Source organism: Cervus elaphus, chromosome 12 (genome assembly GCF_910594005.1).
Source record: "Cervus elaphus chromosome 12, mCerEla1.1, whole genome shotgun sequence".
NCBI lineage: Eukaryota > Metazoa > Chordata > Mammalia > Artiodactyla > Cervidae > Cervus > Cervus elaphus.
The window spans coordinates 15608524-15628426 of NC_057826.1; the positions used below are offsets into that span (position 1 = coordinate 15608524).

General features: G+C 37.4%; 1 protein-coding gene across 14 annotated transcripts in view; it reads right to left on the reverse strand.

The window, feature by feature from the left end:
* Positions 1 to 19903, reverse strand: part of TTLL5 (tubulin tyrosine ligase like 5) — a 307882-nt gene that overhangs the window by 177579 nt on the left and 110400 nt on the right. For 8 of the 14 annotated variants that reach the window (XM_043920806.1, XM_043920805.1, XM_043920811.1 and 5 more), the window contains 7 exons: positions 19296 to 19416; positions 16637 to 16783; positions 15439 to 15542; positions 12757 to 12884; positions 9436 to 9519; positions 8480 to 8875; positions 496 to 683 (listed from right to left, as the gene is read on the reverse strand). In XM_043920806.1, coding sequence (XP_043776741.1) covers positions 496 to 683; positions 8480 to 8875; positions 9436 to 9519; positions 12757 to 12884; positions 15439 to 15542; positions 16637 to 16783; positions 19296 to 19416 — 1168 coding nt within the window. The remainder of the gene's footprint in view (positions 1 to 495; positions 684 to 8479; positions 8876 to 9435; positions 9520 to 12756; positions 12885 to 15438; positions 15543 to 16636; positions 16784 to 19295; positions 19417 to 19903) is intronic. The other 6 variants (XM_043920814.1, XM_043920816.1, XM_043920809.1 and 3 more) reach the window with 3 other exon arrangements.

The window sequence follows — 19903 nt, forward strand, 5'->3', positions numbered from 1 at the left end:
TTATTGAAATAACTCATTAATCAGTGCCCAGAAAACATCCTGACATCAAGAGATGAAAGGTAGTATAGTTAAAAAAAAAAAAAGTAAAAGGTAATGTTATGGCATTCTGGTAAAAAGATTTATAAGACTTGAACTCATTGGAAAATTTTACCAACAAAATAAGTTATTTTTAAAGATAAGTTATTTTTAAAATAAGTTATTTTAAAGATCATTTAAAAGTGTTTTTACAACTGAACATTCGAGTCTATTTGTCCACGAAATAAGTACATCACAGCTAGCAGCAGACTTAACTTTGCAATACCTGTGACAGAAATCCTTTCTTTAAAGCTAAAGACGAACACTTTTAGCTAACATTCTTTAGCTCAAAAAACCAACTAACATTCATTCAATAAGCATCAGCATATGGGCATTAGTAAAGACAGGGAAGGACAGAGTACCGTGGAGTTAATCCTACCCACTGGTTAAAAGCTCCATGACACCCCAAACTGCCCATACCTGCTGGGTGAGGAGGCTGATGTGAGTGGAAGGAGAATACTGCCTGGCCGCCTGCTTCTCGGCCAGCCGCTGAAGTTCGGCCGTGACCATACTCGGGTTGTACCGTCTACTGTATAGAGAGCCGTCTTCTCCCTCCTTCTGGGCTCTGGCCGCTCCTGAATGCTGCTTGTTTGGGTGGCATGAACCTGCTGAAGAGAAAAGCTCTCATCCACTTAGGAAAAAAGATCAGAAAAACTGAGGATGAAGACAACCAATAGATATTTCACTGAATCCCAGGGATCTTTGACAACAAGAACAATGAACTATTTTCAAAAGCTCACAAAAGTAAAAGCATACCCTTATCATATCTGAGGATCTCTTCCTATTGTTACATGCATCCAAATTCTTACATGCATCCATAACTATGTTTTTGCATAATATGAATCCTTCACAAAAAAAAGATTTTCATCATATGTAGTGGGGAATAATTGATCCTGAAATTAATGAATAAAAAAAGTGCAGCCTTGAAAATCATTCTAATTCTTGTTTTTCTTGTTATGTGACAGTACTTGTCAGTAGTCTGCTGCATGCACTGTCAAATCATCTATACCACAGCCCGCCGGGCTCCTCTGTCCATGGGATTCTCCAGGCAAGAATACTGGAATGGGCTGCCACGCCCTCCGCCAGGGGAAGCTTCCCAACCCAGGGACTGAACCTGCATATCTTACACTGATAGTGGGTTCTTACCACCAGCACCGCCTGGGAAGCCCCATAACCCTTCTTACAAAGCTCAAAAAGGGAAGGAAGGATAAAAGCAAAACTGAATTTATTTAGAAAAACAATAATAATCCTATATTATCAAATTTCAATTAATTTCTCGTTCAGATTTCAATTTTCTTCTTTCAACTATCAGAGAAATCTATTGTTTTTGAGCACTGAAATTTTGGCAAAAAGAAATTATTTAATAAAAAAATCAAGGTTCATATTTGTTCTATGATAAGTCACACAATTCATAGGAAAAAAAATTAAAAACTCAGAAAAGTGGAAACACTATGTGCTTTCTTTCTGTCTTATTAATGCTTACATAACCATGATCATCCTTGTATATACAATTTGATGACACTGCTTTATTATATTATTTGACACATATAAAATACTATCTACAATAGATGTAGAAGTTATAAAACATATAATGAACTGACTACCTAAGTCATATTAACATGTATCAACACATGGATTCCTTCTCATTCTTAATCTCCCCTTATCATTCATCCCCTTTTTTTAAATATAGTTTTAGTTTTCATTGCTGTGTGTGTAGGCATACCTAAAACAGTTAATTTTGCTTGTTTTTGAGCTCTATAAAAATGGTATCTTACTGTAGTAATTTCCTGGGACTTGTTTTTGTTAATACCATACTTCTAATATTTATCCTTTCTCAGTATAACTGAAATTCATTAACTTTACATGGTGCGAGGTATTCCATTTTGGAAATACACTACAACTTATTTTTCTATCTCCTTATTGATGGTTATTTTGGTTATTGCAAGCTTATTGCTATTGTAAACAGTTCAGTTGTGAACACTCTTGCGTACATGTCCTAGAGCATGTGTGGAAGAACTTCTCTTGTGTATGTGGCTAGAAGTTGAGTCAGAGAGTATATGAATTTAAAAATTTATGTGATAACAACAAAACAGTATGTTTTACACTACCACAAACAAAATACAAGCCTTCCTGCTGATCAATATTCCCTCCAACACTTAGTATTGTCAAATATCTTAATTCTTCCCTCTTTTAAGAGGGTGGAAGATCTCACTGTAGTTTTCACTTATATTCATCTGATTAATAATGATGTTGAGCACGTTACCTCTTTTCTGATACCATTATTGGGTTGTCCTTTTTTCCTTCTAAAGGAGGCTTGCTTATGTTTTTACTTTCGTTTCCTACCATAAGTTATTAAAGATGTTCTAATCTATTCTAGAGTTTAAAGTTTGCATCTGAGATTGATTATACAGATAGTATGAGGCAGGGATCTAATTTCACTTTTGCTCTTGTATGGATAACCAGTTGTCCCAGCACGATTTATTGAAAAATGCATCCTTTTCCATCTGTCATATATCAAAGTTTCATCTATTTGTGATTGTTTCCAACTTTCTATTCTTCTCCACTGGTCATTCTGCACTTTTTCCAATACTGTATTTTCTTAATGATCATATCTTTATATCCTTATTAAGATATTTGTCCACCATTTTTCCTTCTTCAGTAGGTTCTCACTACCCTTGGTCTTTTGCCTTTCCATTATCGTTTTAGAAGAGCCTCGTCAAGTACAACACAACTGTTGAGATTTTGGTTGGAATTGTATTCAATTCAGAGATAAATTTGATGAAAACATTTATGATAGTAAGTCTTTCCATCCATGCACAGTCTACTTATATATTTATCTTTTCTCTGTCTCTCAACAAAGTCTTAAAAAATTTCTTTGTAAGTCTTTCCTATATTTATGCCTAGACAGCTTATAGTCTTTATGTAAATGTTTTATAAAACATCATTTCGCGGTGATATGGTTGTACAGAAGTGTGAATGCATTTAATGCCCCTGAACACTTAGAAATAGACAAAACAGTAAATTTTATATTATGCATGTCTCTGTTGTTGTTCGGTCACTCAGTCACGTCCGACTCTTTGCAACCCCATGGACTGCAGCATGCCAGGCCTCCCTGTCCTTCACCATCTCCCGGAGCTTACTCAAACTCATGTCCATTGAGGCAGTGATGCCACCCAAACATCTTGCCCTCTGTCATCCTCTTCTCCTGCTTTCAGTCTTTCTCAGCATCAGGGTCTTTTCTAAGGAGTCAGCTCTTTGCATCAGGTGGCCAAAGTATCAGAGCTTCAGCTTCAGCATCAGTCCTTCCAATGAATAGTCAGGATTGATTTTCTTTAGAATTGACTGGTTGGATCTTCTTGCAATCCAAAGGTCACTCAAGAGTCTTCTCCAATACCACAGTTCAAAAGCATCAATTATTCAGTGCTTAGCCTTCTTTATGGTCCATCTCACATCCATACATGACTACTGGAAAAAACAAAGCCTTGACTAGATGGACCTTTGTGGACAAAGTCATGTCTCTGCTTTTTAATATGCTGTCTAGTTTTGTCACAGCTTTTCTTCCAAGGAAAAAGCATCTTTTAATTTCATGGCTGCAGTGGAACCCCAAGAAAATAAAGTCTCTCACTGTTTTCATTGTTTCCCCATCTATTTGCCATGAAGTGATGGGACCAGATGCCATGATCTTAGATTTTTGAATGTTGAATTTTAAGCCAGCTTTTCACTCTCCTCTTTCACCTTCATTAAGAGGCATTTAGTTCCTCTTTGCTTTCTTGCCATTAGGGTGGTATCATCTGCATATCTGAGGTTATTGATATTTCTCCCAGCAATCTTGATTCCAGCTTGTGCTTCATCCAGCCCAGCGTTTCTCATGATGTACTCTGCATATAAGTTAAATAAGCAAGGTGACACTATACAGTCCTTTCCCAATTTGGAACCAGTCTGTTGTTCCATGTCCAGTTCTAACTGTTGCTTCTTGACCACATGTATAACAATATGTATGTCTTACCACAATATAAAACAGGTTTTCTAATTCTTTGTTGCTAATGGATATTAATATTGACCTTATAGCCATCTATACTGCTAAAATAATTATTTCTAATGTATCTATAGCTTATTTTCAGTTTTCTACGTAGATAACATATTATCTGTAAATAAATAAGCAAATTTTAACTCCTGCCTTTTGATGCTTATGTTTTTGATTTTTTGTCTTGTTATGCTGGATCCTGACCTCCAGTAAAACACTGAATAGAAGCAAAGCTAGTAGGCATCCTCTCCTTTCTCTTAAAGGGAATGCTTTCAGTATCTCCCCATTTACATTAACATCTATGGTGAGATTTTGGTGGATAACCTTTATAATGAGGGTTTCCTTCTCTTCCTAGTATGCTGAGAGTTATTATCATGAATGAGTATAGAATTTTACCAAATTCTTTTTCTGCATCTATTAAAATGATGAATATAGTTTTTCTCCTTTAATCTGTTGATGTGACAAATGACATGTATAGATTTTCTACTGTTTTAAACCCTCTAGTCTTCCCTGGATAAACTTGCTCATGGAATCTTATCTTTTTCATTTGTTGCTGGATGTGGTTGGCTCATATTTTGATGAGAATGTTTGCATTTGTGTTCATAAATGATCCTAGTCTGTAATTTCCCTGATACTGTCCGTAACTGGTTTTGTTATCAAGATTAACCTACCCATACAGAATGATTTAAGGGTTATTATTTCTTTTCCATGCTCCATGCCGAGTTTAAGATTGGAATTATCACTCCCTTGAAAGACTGACAACACTCATCTATAAAAATCATCTGGGGCTCAAGTTTTCTTTGTGAAAATTATTACATAAGTTATGTTAACAGTTATATCATCATTCAGGCTTTCTTTGTCTTCTTGAGCCAATTTTACTTATGCTATACTTTTGGTGGCATTAGCCATTCTGTGTAGATTTTCTATTTTATTGGAACACAGTCGTTAACAGTATTCTAACACTTTTTTCACCTAAGCTAATTTGTATTTTCTGTGTGCCTTTCATTCTTCATATCATTTATCCATGTCTTCTCTCTTTTCCTGATCAATCTCACCAAAGGTTGCTCCACCACCTTAGGCTTTTCAAATAATTTTTGGCTTTGATATTTTCTCTACTTTATTTTTGAAATTTGTAATTTTTACTTTTGTCTTTGCTCTTTAACATATCTTTTCTCTTTCTCCTTTACTTAATTTATAATATTGCTGTTTTTATAACATCTGAGATCAGATATTTAGCCTTCCTTCTTTTCAGATATAAGTATTTAAGGTAGTAAATGTCCCTCCAAATACTGTTTTTCACTGCTCTCCACACACTGAAATATGAAAGTTTTTTCATTATCTTTCAACTCTAAAACTTTTACATTTATTTCCATTATGATATCTTCAAACCCTCTTTCTTTGCTGACTTATAAAATTTCTTTATTTATTAGTAATAGAAATCATTGGAAATCTCCTACTAACATAGTGGGATTTACAGATTCCTCATGTAGGTGTATTGATTTTTGTTTTACTTATTTGGAGGTTATTTTGTTAGGCACAGTTAAAACTGTTATTTTTCTGATGAACCAAACTTTCTGTTTTATGTAATTACTCTCGGTATCTGTTAAGAAAATTTTATCTCTTAAAGCCTTATATAAGTTAATATATGCTAAGTTAGGGCTTCCCTTATGGCTCAGCTGGTAAAGAATCCAGCTGCAACGCAGGAGATCTGGGTTCGATCCCTGGATTGGGAAGATCCCCTGGAGAAGGGAAAGGCTACCCACTCCACTATTCTGGTCTGGAGAATTCCATGGACTGTATGTATAGTTCATGGGGTTGCAAAGAGTCAGACATGACTGAGCAACTTTCACTTTCACGCTAAGTAAACTTAGCATATATTAATATAGCTATACCACTTTTTTCTGGTTGGTATTCTGAGAATTATTATCAAGAATGAGTACAGAATTTTATCAAATTCTTTTTCTGCATCTACTAAAATGATGAATACAGTTTGGGAATGAGGTTAAGATATTATTTAAACTTAAGACTTCTTGGCATTTCTTTCTTCATCCTTTTACTTTCAACCATTTGATGTCCTTATTTTTACAAGTGTCTTTCTTTGCTAAACAACATATAGTTGGATTTTTTAAAAAAATCAATCTGACACTAACAAGTTCAGTCCATTTATATTCATTTGATTCTTCATATATTAGGACTTGGTCTACCATCTTTAAGTCTCCATTTCCTGCATTTTCTAAGCTTTGTGTTTTCTGCACTTCTATGTCTATAGGTGTTTCCCCAGGCCCAATTCATTTCCCTTCCCAAATGTTTAAGTTTTCATATTTTAATTTTCTCAGTGGTGACCCCTGAGAAACATGATACAGCATATATATCATGAAAAAGTCTAAATAATATCTTAACCTCATTCCAAAACTATTCATCACCACAGAAAAATTTGACTCTAATCACCTTTAGGCTATTATTGTAGTCAACTATATATTGTTATTTATATATTATTGTCCACTACTGTTTAAGCCATATCAGAGTATGGTTTCTGACCACAGTGGAAATAAGCTAAAAGGCAATTACAAAAAACAGAGAATGCCAACTATGTGAAAATTAAACAATAACAATCCATGGGTCAAGAAAGAAATCACAATGGAAATCAGGAAATATTTCCAAACTGACTAGCTTCTTCTGTTCCTTACCATTCTCTGGGAAATGTATGAAAAAGAAAGGTTTAAAAAAGAAGTTCTGATGATAACACAAGGTACTGGAGACATTGACCTTACTGAATTTCTTTCACATGGGAGAGAAAATTTAAATCAGAACATAACTGAGTATTATATTGATTTTAGAAGATTAAATCATAAGAATAATCACTCAGAATTAGCAGAAATACACATATCTGTACATATTTATGACATTAAAATAGACCATTTAGTATCTCTGATTCAAATTTCATATTATAATATCCATTTCATTTGAAATCAGGTGCCAATTAAGAAATATATGCTGGCGATTTATTCAGGACATGGAAGCAACTTAAATCTCTACCAACAGAGGAATGGATAAAGAAGATGTGGTACAAATATACAATGGAATATTACTCAGGCATAAAGAAGAACAAGATTGGGTCATTTGTAGAGATGTGGATGGACCTAGTGACTGTCATAGAGAGTGAAGTTAAGTCAGAAAGAGAAAAACAAATATATATCATATATTAACACATATATGTGGAATCTAGAAAAATGGTATAGGTGATCTTATTTGAAAACAGAAACAGGGAAACAGATATAGAGAAGAAATGTTTGGACACCCAAGGGGGAAAGAGGGGATGGGATAAATTGGGAGATTGGGATTGACATATATATACACTACCACGTATAAAACAGATAACTAACTAGAACCTGCTGTAGCACAGGGAACTCTACCTGATGCTGTGTGATGACCTACATTAGGAGGGCATCTGAAAAAGAGTGGATATATGTGTGTATATGACTGAGTCACTCTGCTGCGCAGCAGAAGCTAATGCAGCATCGTAAAGCAACTACATCCCAATAAAAATTAATTTAAAACAGGAAAATAGAAATATGTATTGGCTATTTCTAACGCCACAGTAATGAAGACAACGTGGTACTGGCACAAGCACAGATATATAGATCAGTGGAGCAGAACTGAGATTCCAGAAGTAAACTCTTACGTTTAAGATTAAATGATTTTTCACAAGAGTGTCTTGACAATTCAACAGGGAAATAATACCCTTTCAACAAATGGTGCTGGGACAACTAAATATTCACACGCAAAAGAATGATGTTAAGAACTTTATGCCACACCATATAAAAAATTCTATCAAAATGGATAAAAGGCCTAAACTATAAAATTCTTAGAAAAAACAGACATCTTTGTGACCTTGGGTTAGGTCATAGTTTTTCAGATATGATATCAAATGCACAAGCAACAAAAGAAAAAATAAATTAGATTTCATCAAGATTAAAAACTTTTGTGCATCAAGAAAATGAAACGACAAACAAGGGAATGAGAGAAAATACTTCTAAATCAAGTATCTGACAAGGGACTTGTACCCAGAATATATAAAGAACACTTAGAACTCAATAACAAAAAGACAGATATCACAATTATCTCTTGACCACACTGTAAGCTCCCAGTAAACAGAAGCCCTATTTTACTCATCTCTTTATCTTCAGCACCTAAAAGAAAGCACTGCATTTTCTTATCAGTGAATGAATGTCACTGGACCAAACGCAAGACTTTTCCTTAGTCACAGCCTGCATCCTTTTATCTTTGAAAAGAAAAAGCAAAGGGGAGAGATGCCATTCTTCTTTCGGTGGGGCTGGGGAGGAGCTGACATTGTGGACTCCCTTTCATTTTCTCACTCACCTGCCTTTGCTGAAGAGGGACGAGACAGTTTCTGGCTATAGATGTGTGCAGCACTTTGGAAAGAGGAAAAGGGGCCAATGGTGTAACTGCCTGATCGACAGCGTGGCAGGCCAGCGGGGCTTGGTACGTTCTGTGTCCCAGGATGGATGGAGAGAGAAGCACTGTCAGGGACTGTGCTCAGTAAAACTGCTGGCTGGTGAGGCATGCTGGGGATAGCTGGATGGACCTGAGATATAGAATGGAGACCTGACCTTGGGGAGAGGTCAGAGCTGGTGACAACAGATGACAAGTGGGTGTTGGGAATTTTCTGCAGAAGGGGAGCAGCAGGACCAGAGAAAGAAGTAGAAGAATTGGTATAGATTAATTTAGCCTCTTTTTCTGCTGAAGTGGTAAATCCTATTAAAACAAACAAAAACAGATCACATTAGGAAAAACAAACACATAGTCTCTATATGTAAACAGGAACATTTTTAAACATCAAACTAACCTTAGCATGAAACAGATACTATGAAAAATACAAATTTTAATGAGCATTCATCATGAACAATGAATTTTGCCCACTGAGACAATCTGGCATTAGAAATAGTTCATTTCTAGTCCTTGTTAAAAGCTGGCGTGGCGACTACCTCCATCAACCAGAACGGGTGTTTTATAAACGTCAGGGCATCAGGACAAAGTTTCTGGTAATGAAAGCTAACTCTTCTCCCTCTGATTTTCACCCTTCTAGAAACAGTGCTCAGAATTTTAAACATTAGGAAAGTGAAAAATTCTTCGGAAAGATGTTAACAGGTTAACAGGTAGATAAAAGGAAATTCTAACAGAGAAGAAAAAACAATGAAAATGAGCTTTCTGGAGTAACGCTGCATGCCCTAAAATCATTTAATATCTGATGAGTTTCTTTTTATTAAGAGATTTATCTGAGAATAGCAAATCTATGCAGGTTTGAAGTCACTCACGAGATAACTTATCAGAGTGAATTTCTGTTGTCTGTTGCTGTTTGGGCTGCTTTATTTTCACTTCTTCAATCGTTTCAGGGTGATCTGAAATAAATAAACACTAAGCTTAGGTTCTGTCACTAATCAAACACTAGAGCACCACTCTACACATCATTTTGTTTCCCGAATATAACGCAACTAGTAATCAGTGCCAAGAACTATTGCATTTCTCACTGCACTTTTCCAAGGATGGCCGTGTCCATATCCCTGGTGAGTGGGACACCAAGCAAATGATTCCAAACCAGCCCCAACCCCAGCTCCAGCTGACTGAACCAGGCAAAGATATGGAAACCCAGGGCAGCGATCCATGGACTGCTGACAAACTAGGACCTGCCTGGGAAAGACAGTAAGTGAGGGCAGTAAAGGGGCGTCCCCCAGGTGGTGTGAGTGGTAAAGAACCCTCCTGCTAATGCAGGTGATGTAAGAGACATGGGTTTGATCCCTGGGTCTGGAAGATCTCCTGGACTAGGGCAGGGCAATCCACTCCAGTATTCTTGCCTGGAGAATCCCATGGACAGAGGAGCCTGGCGGATTATGGTCCATAGGGTCGCAAAGAGTCAGACACACTGAAGCAACTTAGCACGAATGCCAGGGCAGTAAGATGCCTCTGTCAAGAATTCAAATTTGGAGAACTACGAGACCAAACTGGTTGGGGGCACACACGGGAGCAAAGAAGTCACAATACATGTGGACAGGGAACTGACAAGATATGAAAACAACAGCCCCAGTATCTGTTGGCATGATACCTGAATACTGCACCAGCTCTGTATCTTAATCTCCTCAGTTTTCCTTGAATAAGTTGAGTGAATTTGCTTACTAATCAGTATATTCAATAAGAAAATCATTCTAATAACATAAATTTCCACCATAATAAATCAGGTTTTCTTTTCCTACTACAGAATTTTGAAATAGAACAGCCAGAGCTAATCATATACTTAGAGAAATATTCCCAAAATCTTTTCTCAAGGGCCAAGTTCATACAAAAACTTAAGAAAGGCCATTTCACAGACCATCATTCAGAATGAAAGAACAAGGACATATGAATTCTCTTCTTTCCACCACCATCAGCAGTGGTAACACTGTCACACATTTGTTTGCTCATGTTTGAAACAAGTCCAAATACTATCGAATGTCATAATGTTCTTCCCTTGACTGAGGGAACTGCCTGTCTAGTTAATCTTGATTGGTATTGCTAGGTATAAATGTTATAGTAAGTCTCCTACAGACAAACCTTCAAGTTGCAAACTTTCAAAGATGCGAACAAGCCCCTGTATGCCAGTTGCTGCACAGTTGTTTAGTTGCTAAATCGTGTCCAATTCTCTCGAGACCCCATAGACTATAGTCTGTCAGGCTCCTCTGTCTGTATTCGATTTCCCTGGCACGAATACTGGAGTGGTTTGCCATTTCCTAACCCAGGGGATCTTCCCGGCCCAGGGATCGAACCTGCATCTCCTGCATTGTCACGTGGATTCTTTACCACTGAGTCACCAAGGAAGCCCTGTTGTACAGTACTGTACTTTTTCAAGGCACTGAACTATAAGATTAAAAATGCTTTATTTTTGTGCTTGTTTTCTACGTATTATTTGTGTGAAAAGTATTATAAACCTATTCAGTACTTAGTTGGGAACCTAGGCTAACTTTGTTGGACTTACAAACAAAATTGGACTTACGAACACGCTGTCAGAATGGAACTCATTCGTTACACAGGAGACTTACTGTATTACATAAAGGTAGTCCTTAATACACGAACCCCAAAATCTCTGAGGAACCAACTGTACAGATAGGTGCTACCTAGTACCTTCCCCATTAGTACCAGGGGAGAAGTTACTATCTGAATGCCAAGCTAGGACCTCAATTCCCTGGGTTAGTACACAGTTCCCTTTCCATTACAAAAACTCCTCAGTCTCCCTTCCCCAACACTGTTATAGGACCTTTTCAGAGATTCTATCAACTTTCTTCCTGAATTTACTCATACAACTTCATCAAGCAGACAATAAATATTATAAAGTCAAGAATTTTGACAGTCCTTATCCCTGCTCTCTCTAGCAACTACTATTATCATAATGTCTGACACTTAATAGGTGTCTATTAAAAAATATGTAAAAGGAATGAATGAACAGATGAATAAATTTTAGAACTTAGATTTAGGAAGGCTCAAAGAAGAGGGTGGACTCAGAAGGATTTTTGCTAATATAATACTTCAATTATACAGTGAGCTAGACAGGTTTTTGTAGACTAGCCTCTGCAGCTAATCAGTTTTGGAAACATTAACACTGCTTCCTCAGGAAAACGCACCCTACATTTTAGATGATCAATTGTCTTGGCTCTTTCCACATTAGGCTATGATCACCTTAAGAGTAACGAAGAAGTCTGCCTCTCTGAGTCTAGTGGTTAGCATACTACAAAATTAGTATATGGATTATCTGTGTCTTACGCTCCCATCTAGATTTTAAATGAATCTTACACTTGAAGCACAAGCTTTATTTATAACTGAGTGTTGCTGCTATTTTTTTTGATCATATGACATGGGCTAGATATTTTGGTCCACGTCAGTTTCAAAATCCCCAATCCTGGAGTTCCCCAGCAGTGAGAAATTTTTGAAATGTGTGGGAACACTGGCTTATCACAATGACTGAAGGAAGACAGTAGCATTTAGGGCTTGTGACTAAGGATATGAGACATCCCACCAGGTATGTGGGAATAATCCCGTACAACAAAGAATTCTCATAGCCTAAATGCAAATGGTGATAAGCTGGAAGAAGCAAAAAAAAACTTAACGAGAGTGAGAAATAATCATCAGGAGAAGCAGAAGAACAGAGATTAAGAGCACAAGCTTTGGGTCAGGAAGACTCAGATTCCTGCTCCACTGGACAGTGCTGGGCAGCCCTGAACAAGCTACTCCACCTCTTTCAGCTCTGTTTCCTCATCTGTAGAGAAGTTTTATAATAGCACCTAATCCATATGGTTTTTGCAAGTAACAAAATAAGATCATGTTCAATAGACAGTAACATGAGTTCTCACAAAATGTTAGCTGTTGTTAGTTTGCCTTGAAAACAACTCTCTACTGTTAATTTTCATGGGAAAAAAAATTAGAACATAACCTTCTTCCATTTTTAGGGCAAAAATACAAGGCTTCCTCATTCTTCCACCCCCACAACTACAAAATTTCACCACCTTGGAGTCTATTAGTGCTTAGGCGACATATTATTTTTGGTTCTCCTCTGTGCATCTCACTTTTTCACTTGTTCTTCTTATTTTTCATTAATTAACCAACATACTTACCACCCTTTGCCCCGCTATCAGAAAAACTGTTGCTGTTTTTGGAACTTTTTGAGTGCGTCCCCAGGAAGACACTCGCAGACTTGTTTTTTTGAGTATAAAAAGTCAACACCTCCTCCAGTTCAGCCTCACTGAAATGGGGAGAAAAAGGATGGTCAGAACAGGAAGCTGTTCTGGAAAATCTTTCCATCAGACTTTATTATGGAAATGGAGTAAGCTGAAGAAGGGGGAAATGAAAAGCACAAGCTCAAAACTCCCTATTAATAGATAGTTACAAGGAAAATAAATGAAGTAGTCTGAAAATTTTAAAGCACAACAAGGTTTTATTTATTTCACAGTGAATTTTCTAAATCTGCACTGTCCAGTATGGTAGCCACTAGTCATATGTAACTATCTAGATTTAAATGAATTAAAATTAAAGATCCATTTCCTTGGTTACATTAGCCACGTTTCAAGTAGTCAGTAGCTACAACATAGGAAGTTCTACCGGACAGCCACGTTCTAAATCAGGGGTCAACCAGGAACAGACTGTGGGCCACAACTGGCCAGTGTCTGTTCCTGCATGGCTCCCAGCTAAGAATGGCTTATACATTTTTAAGGAAGAATATGCTATAAAGACCACATGGAGTTCACTAAGTCTGAAATATTTATTATGTGGTCCTTGACAGTTTTTCCACCTACCACTTCTAGATAATTGGAGTATATTCACTAAAGGAGTCACTTTGTCATAAATAAGGAGATTCACTAGTGTATCCAGGGAAGATTTCCCTTACCACCTAGACAATAGAGATTGAAACAGTCTCTAGGTAACTTCAAATATAGAAATTATATGCACTTTTTATGAACACCCACAAAATGAAAAGCATAAGGAAACAGAAGAGGACCTGTTTACTAGAATTCTTGCAGTAAGCATATTATGTCTGGGTTTTTTAACACCTGTAGCAGCTTCTCAATGGCCTTTTGCATTTTTTTCATGGAGCGTGTCAATGTTCCAGATAAGTGACCTTCAAATAAGCAAAATACTCCTGCATCATTACAAAGAACCTATATCCCAGCTTCAGAATACACTGCATTGACAAGCCCAGAAACTGCTTCTATGAATCTCAGGGTAAACTCCAAGGTCTCCGAAGTAGCAGAGAGCCAGCAGAAAGCAACCCGAGAAACCATACAGATCTAAAGCTGAGGGTGCAAACAGGTGAGTGCCTCGGGCTGTCAGTGTGTTTCATTTGGCCCTCCCCAGAAAAGGGAAAGATTAAGGCTGGCCAAAATATAAACCGCTCTATACCTCCAGTCTTACCCTCTGCCCACTTTATAATGTATGTTTTCTTGCCTGACTCCTGCGGGTAAACTGAATTTGCCACACACACGTGTATCCATGTCCCACCTCAAATGTAACAAAAGAACCGATGCTAGTGCATATTTCCAACAATCAGCACAATCCACAATCAGTAGTAAATATGTTCTAAAATATTTTATCTCCAAGTCTATGTCATTGGTTAACAGTATATATAACTAATTTTTAGCAGCCAAATAGGCCTGGTAGGGGAAACGCTCTTCACTTCTTAAAAGGTTGCTTTTCAGTTTCTTTTTTTATATTTCTGAGATTTTGAAGATCTCCAGGAAGAATTAGAAATTAATGTTTTAACTTTAAAAGTAGAGCCATTTTCTGAACATAATCTAGCCTTTTTTTCTTTTCTATTTTCATAATGTTGAGGTAAGAAACTACTTCTTGCTTTGTTTCTATACTTGCTTTATCAACCATACTCAAGACCTAAGAATGTCAACAAAATAACATTACACAATTATGAACTCCTATAAAATGATGTATTTGTTTGTTGTATGTTTAAGCGCATGATCCTGGGGCTATAATTAGGTGCATACAGAGTATTACACACAGATCACACTATGTTGGTGTTGATAAGTCACCACCTGATTAATGTCATAGATCAACAAAGAGCTGATTTCCTACTGCTTTTCTCCCCACTGGGACTTCGATGACTGAAGACTAATTAAGGCAGATTTACAAATGGTTTATGCTTTATTTTAGTGGTTTTGTACAGCCCTCTACTTAAGAAAAAAGCTCCCCAGGACAAGTCTTATAAAATTAAAAATTAAATGCCTTTATTACTTCTTTCTTTGCAAACACACTGTAAATGGACAAAGTGGCTTGGCTAATTTGTATTAAGACAGAGAGCTGAATGTTGCTATTTTCAATCCCTAAAGGCTAACCTTAAGCATGAAGGACTTGTTTTATTTTATATAAATTAGGCATAACCCTCGTAGTGCTGAAAAACTGCCAACTCCTCAACCCACTCAATGTAGGCAAAATGTGGTCATCTCCACTGCATCAGTAGGTCAGGAATAAATTCAGATGCAGTAAACACTAAGAAGCCTCTAACTTCAAATTTCCAAAGTGCTCCCTCAGCACTTTAAGTGGTGTGTACTTTGAAGGCTGTCTAGAAATATAGCACAGATGCCCAGCAGCAGTGTTTTGACAACTGAAACCATGACAACTGCCAATAATTGGCTGAGATATGGAGACACAAAGGCTATGAAACCCTTTTTTTCTTCTTATAAGTGATTGTACTCACATCCATGTTAGAAACAAGAGAATATTGGGAATTCAATGGGGCAGTGTGGAAGACAGAATAAGATACTATTTTATTAATGAAGGATGTCTTCTACCTTGCTTGTCTGATGAACTCCTGAAAGTTTTCCGAATTCACCCCATCTTCCTCTTCTTCCTCAAGTTTCTTCTTTGATTTCTTTTCAGCCATTTGTTCTGTTTCCTATCCAGTCCCCAATCCCAAAGAAAAACAAGATAAACTGACTCCTGATAAATACACACTTCATCATCTGGTTTCATTATTGTTGGGTTAATTTGTCTTTATAGAAAAGACATTCACTTCTTCAATGTCCTTTGGCCACCTATAAATTTAGTATATTATTTTCTGCCATCATTTCATGAAACATTTTAAAGTGTCCAACTCAGAGTTGCAGAATAAACATAAATTTTTATCATGTTTTTACTTATATACTCAGGTAGCGCTGTGAAAAAAAAGACCTTGGTGATATCTGCAGTCACACTTGAAGTATGACAACAGAGACACTGTATTTTGTTACAATTAGGAAGAGAAAAGCTCAGACGTGGAAGACACTTCTATAGAAGCATCCAAGTTGCATAAATTCTTCACTTATATAAGACAAAATTCTCAACAGAGCTAGAGTAACTATGTAGCTATGGATTTGTTGTGTTGACCTTGTATTGACCATTCCACACATTTTACAAAAGCTATTTAAATTTCCAGGCCTCAGATTTCTTATCTGAAAAATGAGCACACTCCCAGCTCCTCCCACTCCAAAATGACATTTCTAAAGCATTCTAAGACCATGGATAGAAGATAGTTTGCAAACTATTCTCACTAAATAGTCAATTTTCTGGGCTTGGTTGTAAAACGAAGTCACTATCTAAAATGTTCTAGAGAGCAAAGTATAACTCTCTCAGGAAAGAAGACCGTGTCATTATATTAAATCCACAGTTCAAATTTGATCTCATATAGTCAGTTCACCACTGTCTCTAGGCACAGTAATGACAATGCAAATTCACACAGCCCAGGATCCATCTCAGATGCAACAGCACTCCAAAGGAATATGCTTCCGGATGAGAGTGAACTATGGCCTCTGGGCCCTCACAAGTAATAAGTAGCTTTTCAGATGAGCTGGGTTAAGGAGTGAGGTCCAACTCCCCATAATTGTCACACACAGCACACGATGACGCTAGAAGGGAAAAAGACCCTCTTCACCCAGCTGGACAGAGGCTTCTAGCCTGTTTCGGACAGTGGGTGGTGATCCAGAGCACAGGACTAACGGATGAACCACCTACCTTGTTGTACACAGAGATAAAGTCACCCAGCTGGTGGGCCAGGATTCTTCTGCGCTCTAGAAGTGCCAGTCTCCGACTGGGTAATACCATCCTCAGTGAGTGCTGGAGGTTACTTGATGCTCGCTTGAGGAAACGAACCACTAGCTCCTATAAATTAAAGAATCATTGGGGAGAAAAAGAAGCATTTGTACTAAGCAACAGAAGACAAGCTACAAGGGGATTATACAATAGAGAGATAAGAAGAGGTAAACTATACTCTTTAACAAATAAGACCCAGAGCAAACATATTAGGTATAAGAAGAATACAGCCAGACAAGAACAAAACAAAACAAAACAAAACAAAACAAATGTAGCATACTCCTAAGCTGACAATGAGAAAATCAAAACCAAGTCTGTATGCAAATAACTACGTAATAAAGTAACTGCTGTAAAATACCACAATTCATATATACATAGTACTATAATAATCCAAACTGCAGCCATCACTTCTAATAGGGTAATCAGAGAAAAGTGCTTAGGAAAAGACAGGAAGTCATCAAAGAAAAGAAGGGGGAGAAAGAATACAGAAATACTGACACTTCGAGGAAGGAAAGAGGAGGAAGAATCAGAAAAGAAACAACCAACACCAACAACAAACCATCACAGAAATATCAGAAATGTACAAGGAAACCCAGGAGAAAACAGTGTCATGGAAGCCAAGGCAGGAAGGTACCCACGTCACAGGTTTCCAAGAGGCTGAATTGAGAAAGGACCGCAGCTACTTTCAGCACAGTAAAGGGAATGGAACAAAGAGGTTACGAAATGAATGGATAATGAAGAATAAAGGTGAAGAGGAGAAACTCCTGACTTAAAACGTTTAGTGACAAACAGAAAGAATTGTTACTAAGCTTGAAAGGCAATAACTTTTTATTTATTTATTTTGTCTTCCCCAAGAATAAGGGTGCTTTTAGAGTTGTGCGTTGGCAAGGAGAACACAGTAAAAAGTCATTAAGGGGTAGAAGAGATACATCTCACTTGAGATGGGGCAAAGGATTTTGAAATCTGCATATCAATCAGATCATTGAACTTGGATCAGAGAAGGCAATTCTTCACCTGCCTTCCTCATAAACAAGACCACTGTCACAATCACCAGGTAATGGGTAAGGTTTTGCTGTCTAGATAGATTGTCATTTGGGAATGCACAGAATTTATACTAAGTTCTGCAGTGATGATCCTAAATATTCCTATTAAAAGCCCCATTGAAATCCTGTGTGAATTCTAAGCCAGCAGCTGCAAGGGTTATTCTCTTCTGAGATATTTTTCTTTTCTTCTTGAATTTGATTTTGGTTCATTGTTCTTTGGTGCCAATTTACTCCAACATAAAGAAATAGTCTCATAACCAGAGGGTTGGATTTCATAGTTCCACTCTGCTGTCTTTACTATAGGGTGGTTTAAGCTGCTATATTAAAACATTATTTTTTCACAGTGGAGCAGACAAACTGACTCTCAAAAAGGCAGTTTCAATTTTCCACTTGGAAAGAGTAGAGCTAACATTTTCCACTGATGGTTGAAGAATTATTCACAACACACAAGGTTTTATCTCTGGGTTGTATTGGCTACTTTAAATTCACGAATCGTTTTCTGGGATATCCATCAGGTTTTTATAATAAGTCCAGCATATTGTATGCCTCTCATATGTGGAGAACTGAAAATTACAGTAGGATCACCATGAGCTGGCCAAAGGAGACAGCTTTCTCAGACTTAGAGGTCCCTCTCCTTTCAGTGATAGACGTCTATGGTAAAAAAGTAAAGAATGACTGTTGCTTCTTCTATAAGAACTGACCTTTCCAAAGAGCTTGAGGCTTCCTGTCATTCTGATCCAAAAAGGAAAACCTTGCTAGAATATTAAATTTTAGGCAGGTTCGAATGACTAATACACAGTAAAAATTATCACACAAGCTTGTTTTCAGTAGTCTAAGAAATTTATAAAGTAACAACTAGTAAAGAAAAAAAAAAAAGTTAAACTGGAGGATGGTACATTCTCAGAGGGCCCGTGGTAAAGTGTTGACTTTGAAAGAGCTAACTCCACCCCTGAGGGTAGAAATCAAATGCCTTCTGATCCATGGAAACGGTGCAAGAGCAAATCAAGTACGACTGTAACACCTGAGTGTAAGTTCCAGGTTCACCACATACGGGCTACAGGACAATAGGCAGGCCCCCATTCTCTAGGCCTTTGTTTCCGCATCTGCAAAATGGGGATGACAGTGCCCATCTTAAAGAGTTAATTGTATGTGAAGCAATGTGAATTCACATTGTATGTGAAGCTGCTTGGGAAAGGACCCTGAAAATTGTTATCCTTTTCTAGGGCTTTGCACAGGCCTGACGTCTAATGAGGAATAAATTTCCATTTTCAGAATGAAGAAAACTGACACCTCAACACATATTGCGATGAGCATGGCTCCAGATTCAAGATTTAATTCACAGTAAAGTAAGAGAAATCTATAAGCTACACTGTGGAAGGATTCCTTCTCCAGAAGTATACTGTTCTGTACCTTAGAATAGGGAACAAAGAAAGAAAGGAATAAAGAAAGAAAGAGGGAGGTGAGGGAGAAAGAGAGGGAAGGAAGAGAGAGAAAGAAAAAAGGGGAAAGCAAAAAGGTCCCAACAAGAAGAACCTCACCATCTGTTCATCCTCTTTGGCAGCCCAGCTGGCACTGAACGTCTGACCTCCACTGTCTTTCATCAGGCGGATTTGAACATGCTGGAGATAGGCAGAGAATGCTATTCGGGCCTGCACTTTGCTACAGAAATCCAAAACAACATACCGTTATGAGACAGAATGGTGCATCAACCAAATGTGTGCTTGCCTTTCTCAATGTGGCCTTTGAGGATCCTTCTATTAGGATGGCTACAAAAAATGAAGCCCATCATACAGTCACTGAATAAAGATTCCTTCTATCCAGCACATGAGATTTCTGCTTTTTCTATTTAAAGAACCAGAGATGAAGAATCCTACTTATTTTCTCATTATTACCACATGGGGGGAGAAAAAAAAACAAGAAAAAGAGATTCATCTTTTCTACTCTTTAATCTTATCTCTTTGGACTTTTAAACAACTTTCTTAAGGAAGTGGATAGGAAAGTACTGAACTTTCATAAGAACCTTTGTATTAATATAGAAAGGTTTTTCTGCCTTTGTGGTTATTGTGTGTTCAGTCACTTTTGCCATGTCCGACTCTGTGTGACCCCATGGACTGTAGCCCGCCTGGCTCCTCTGTTCACGGGACTC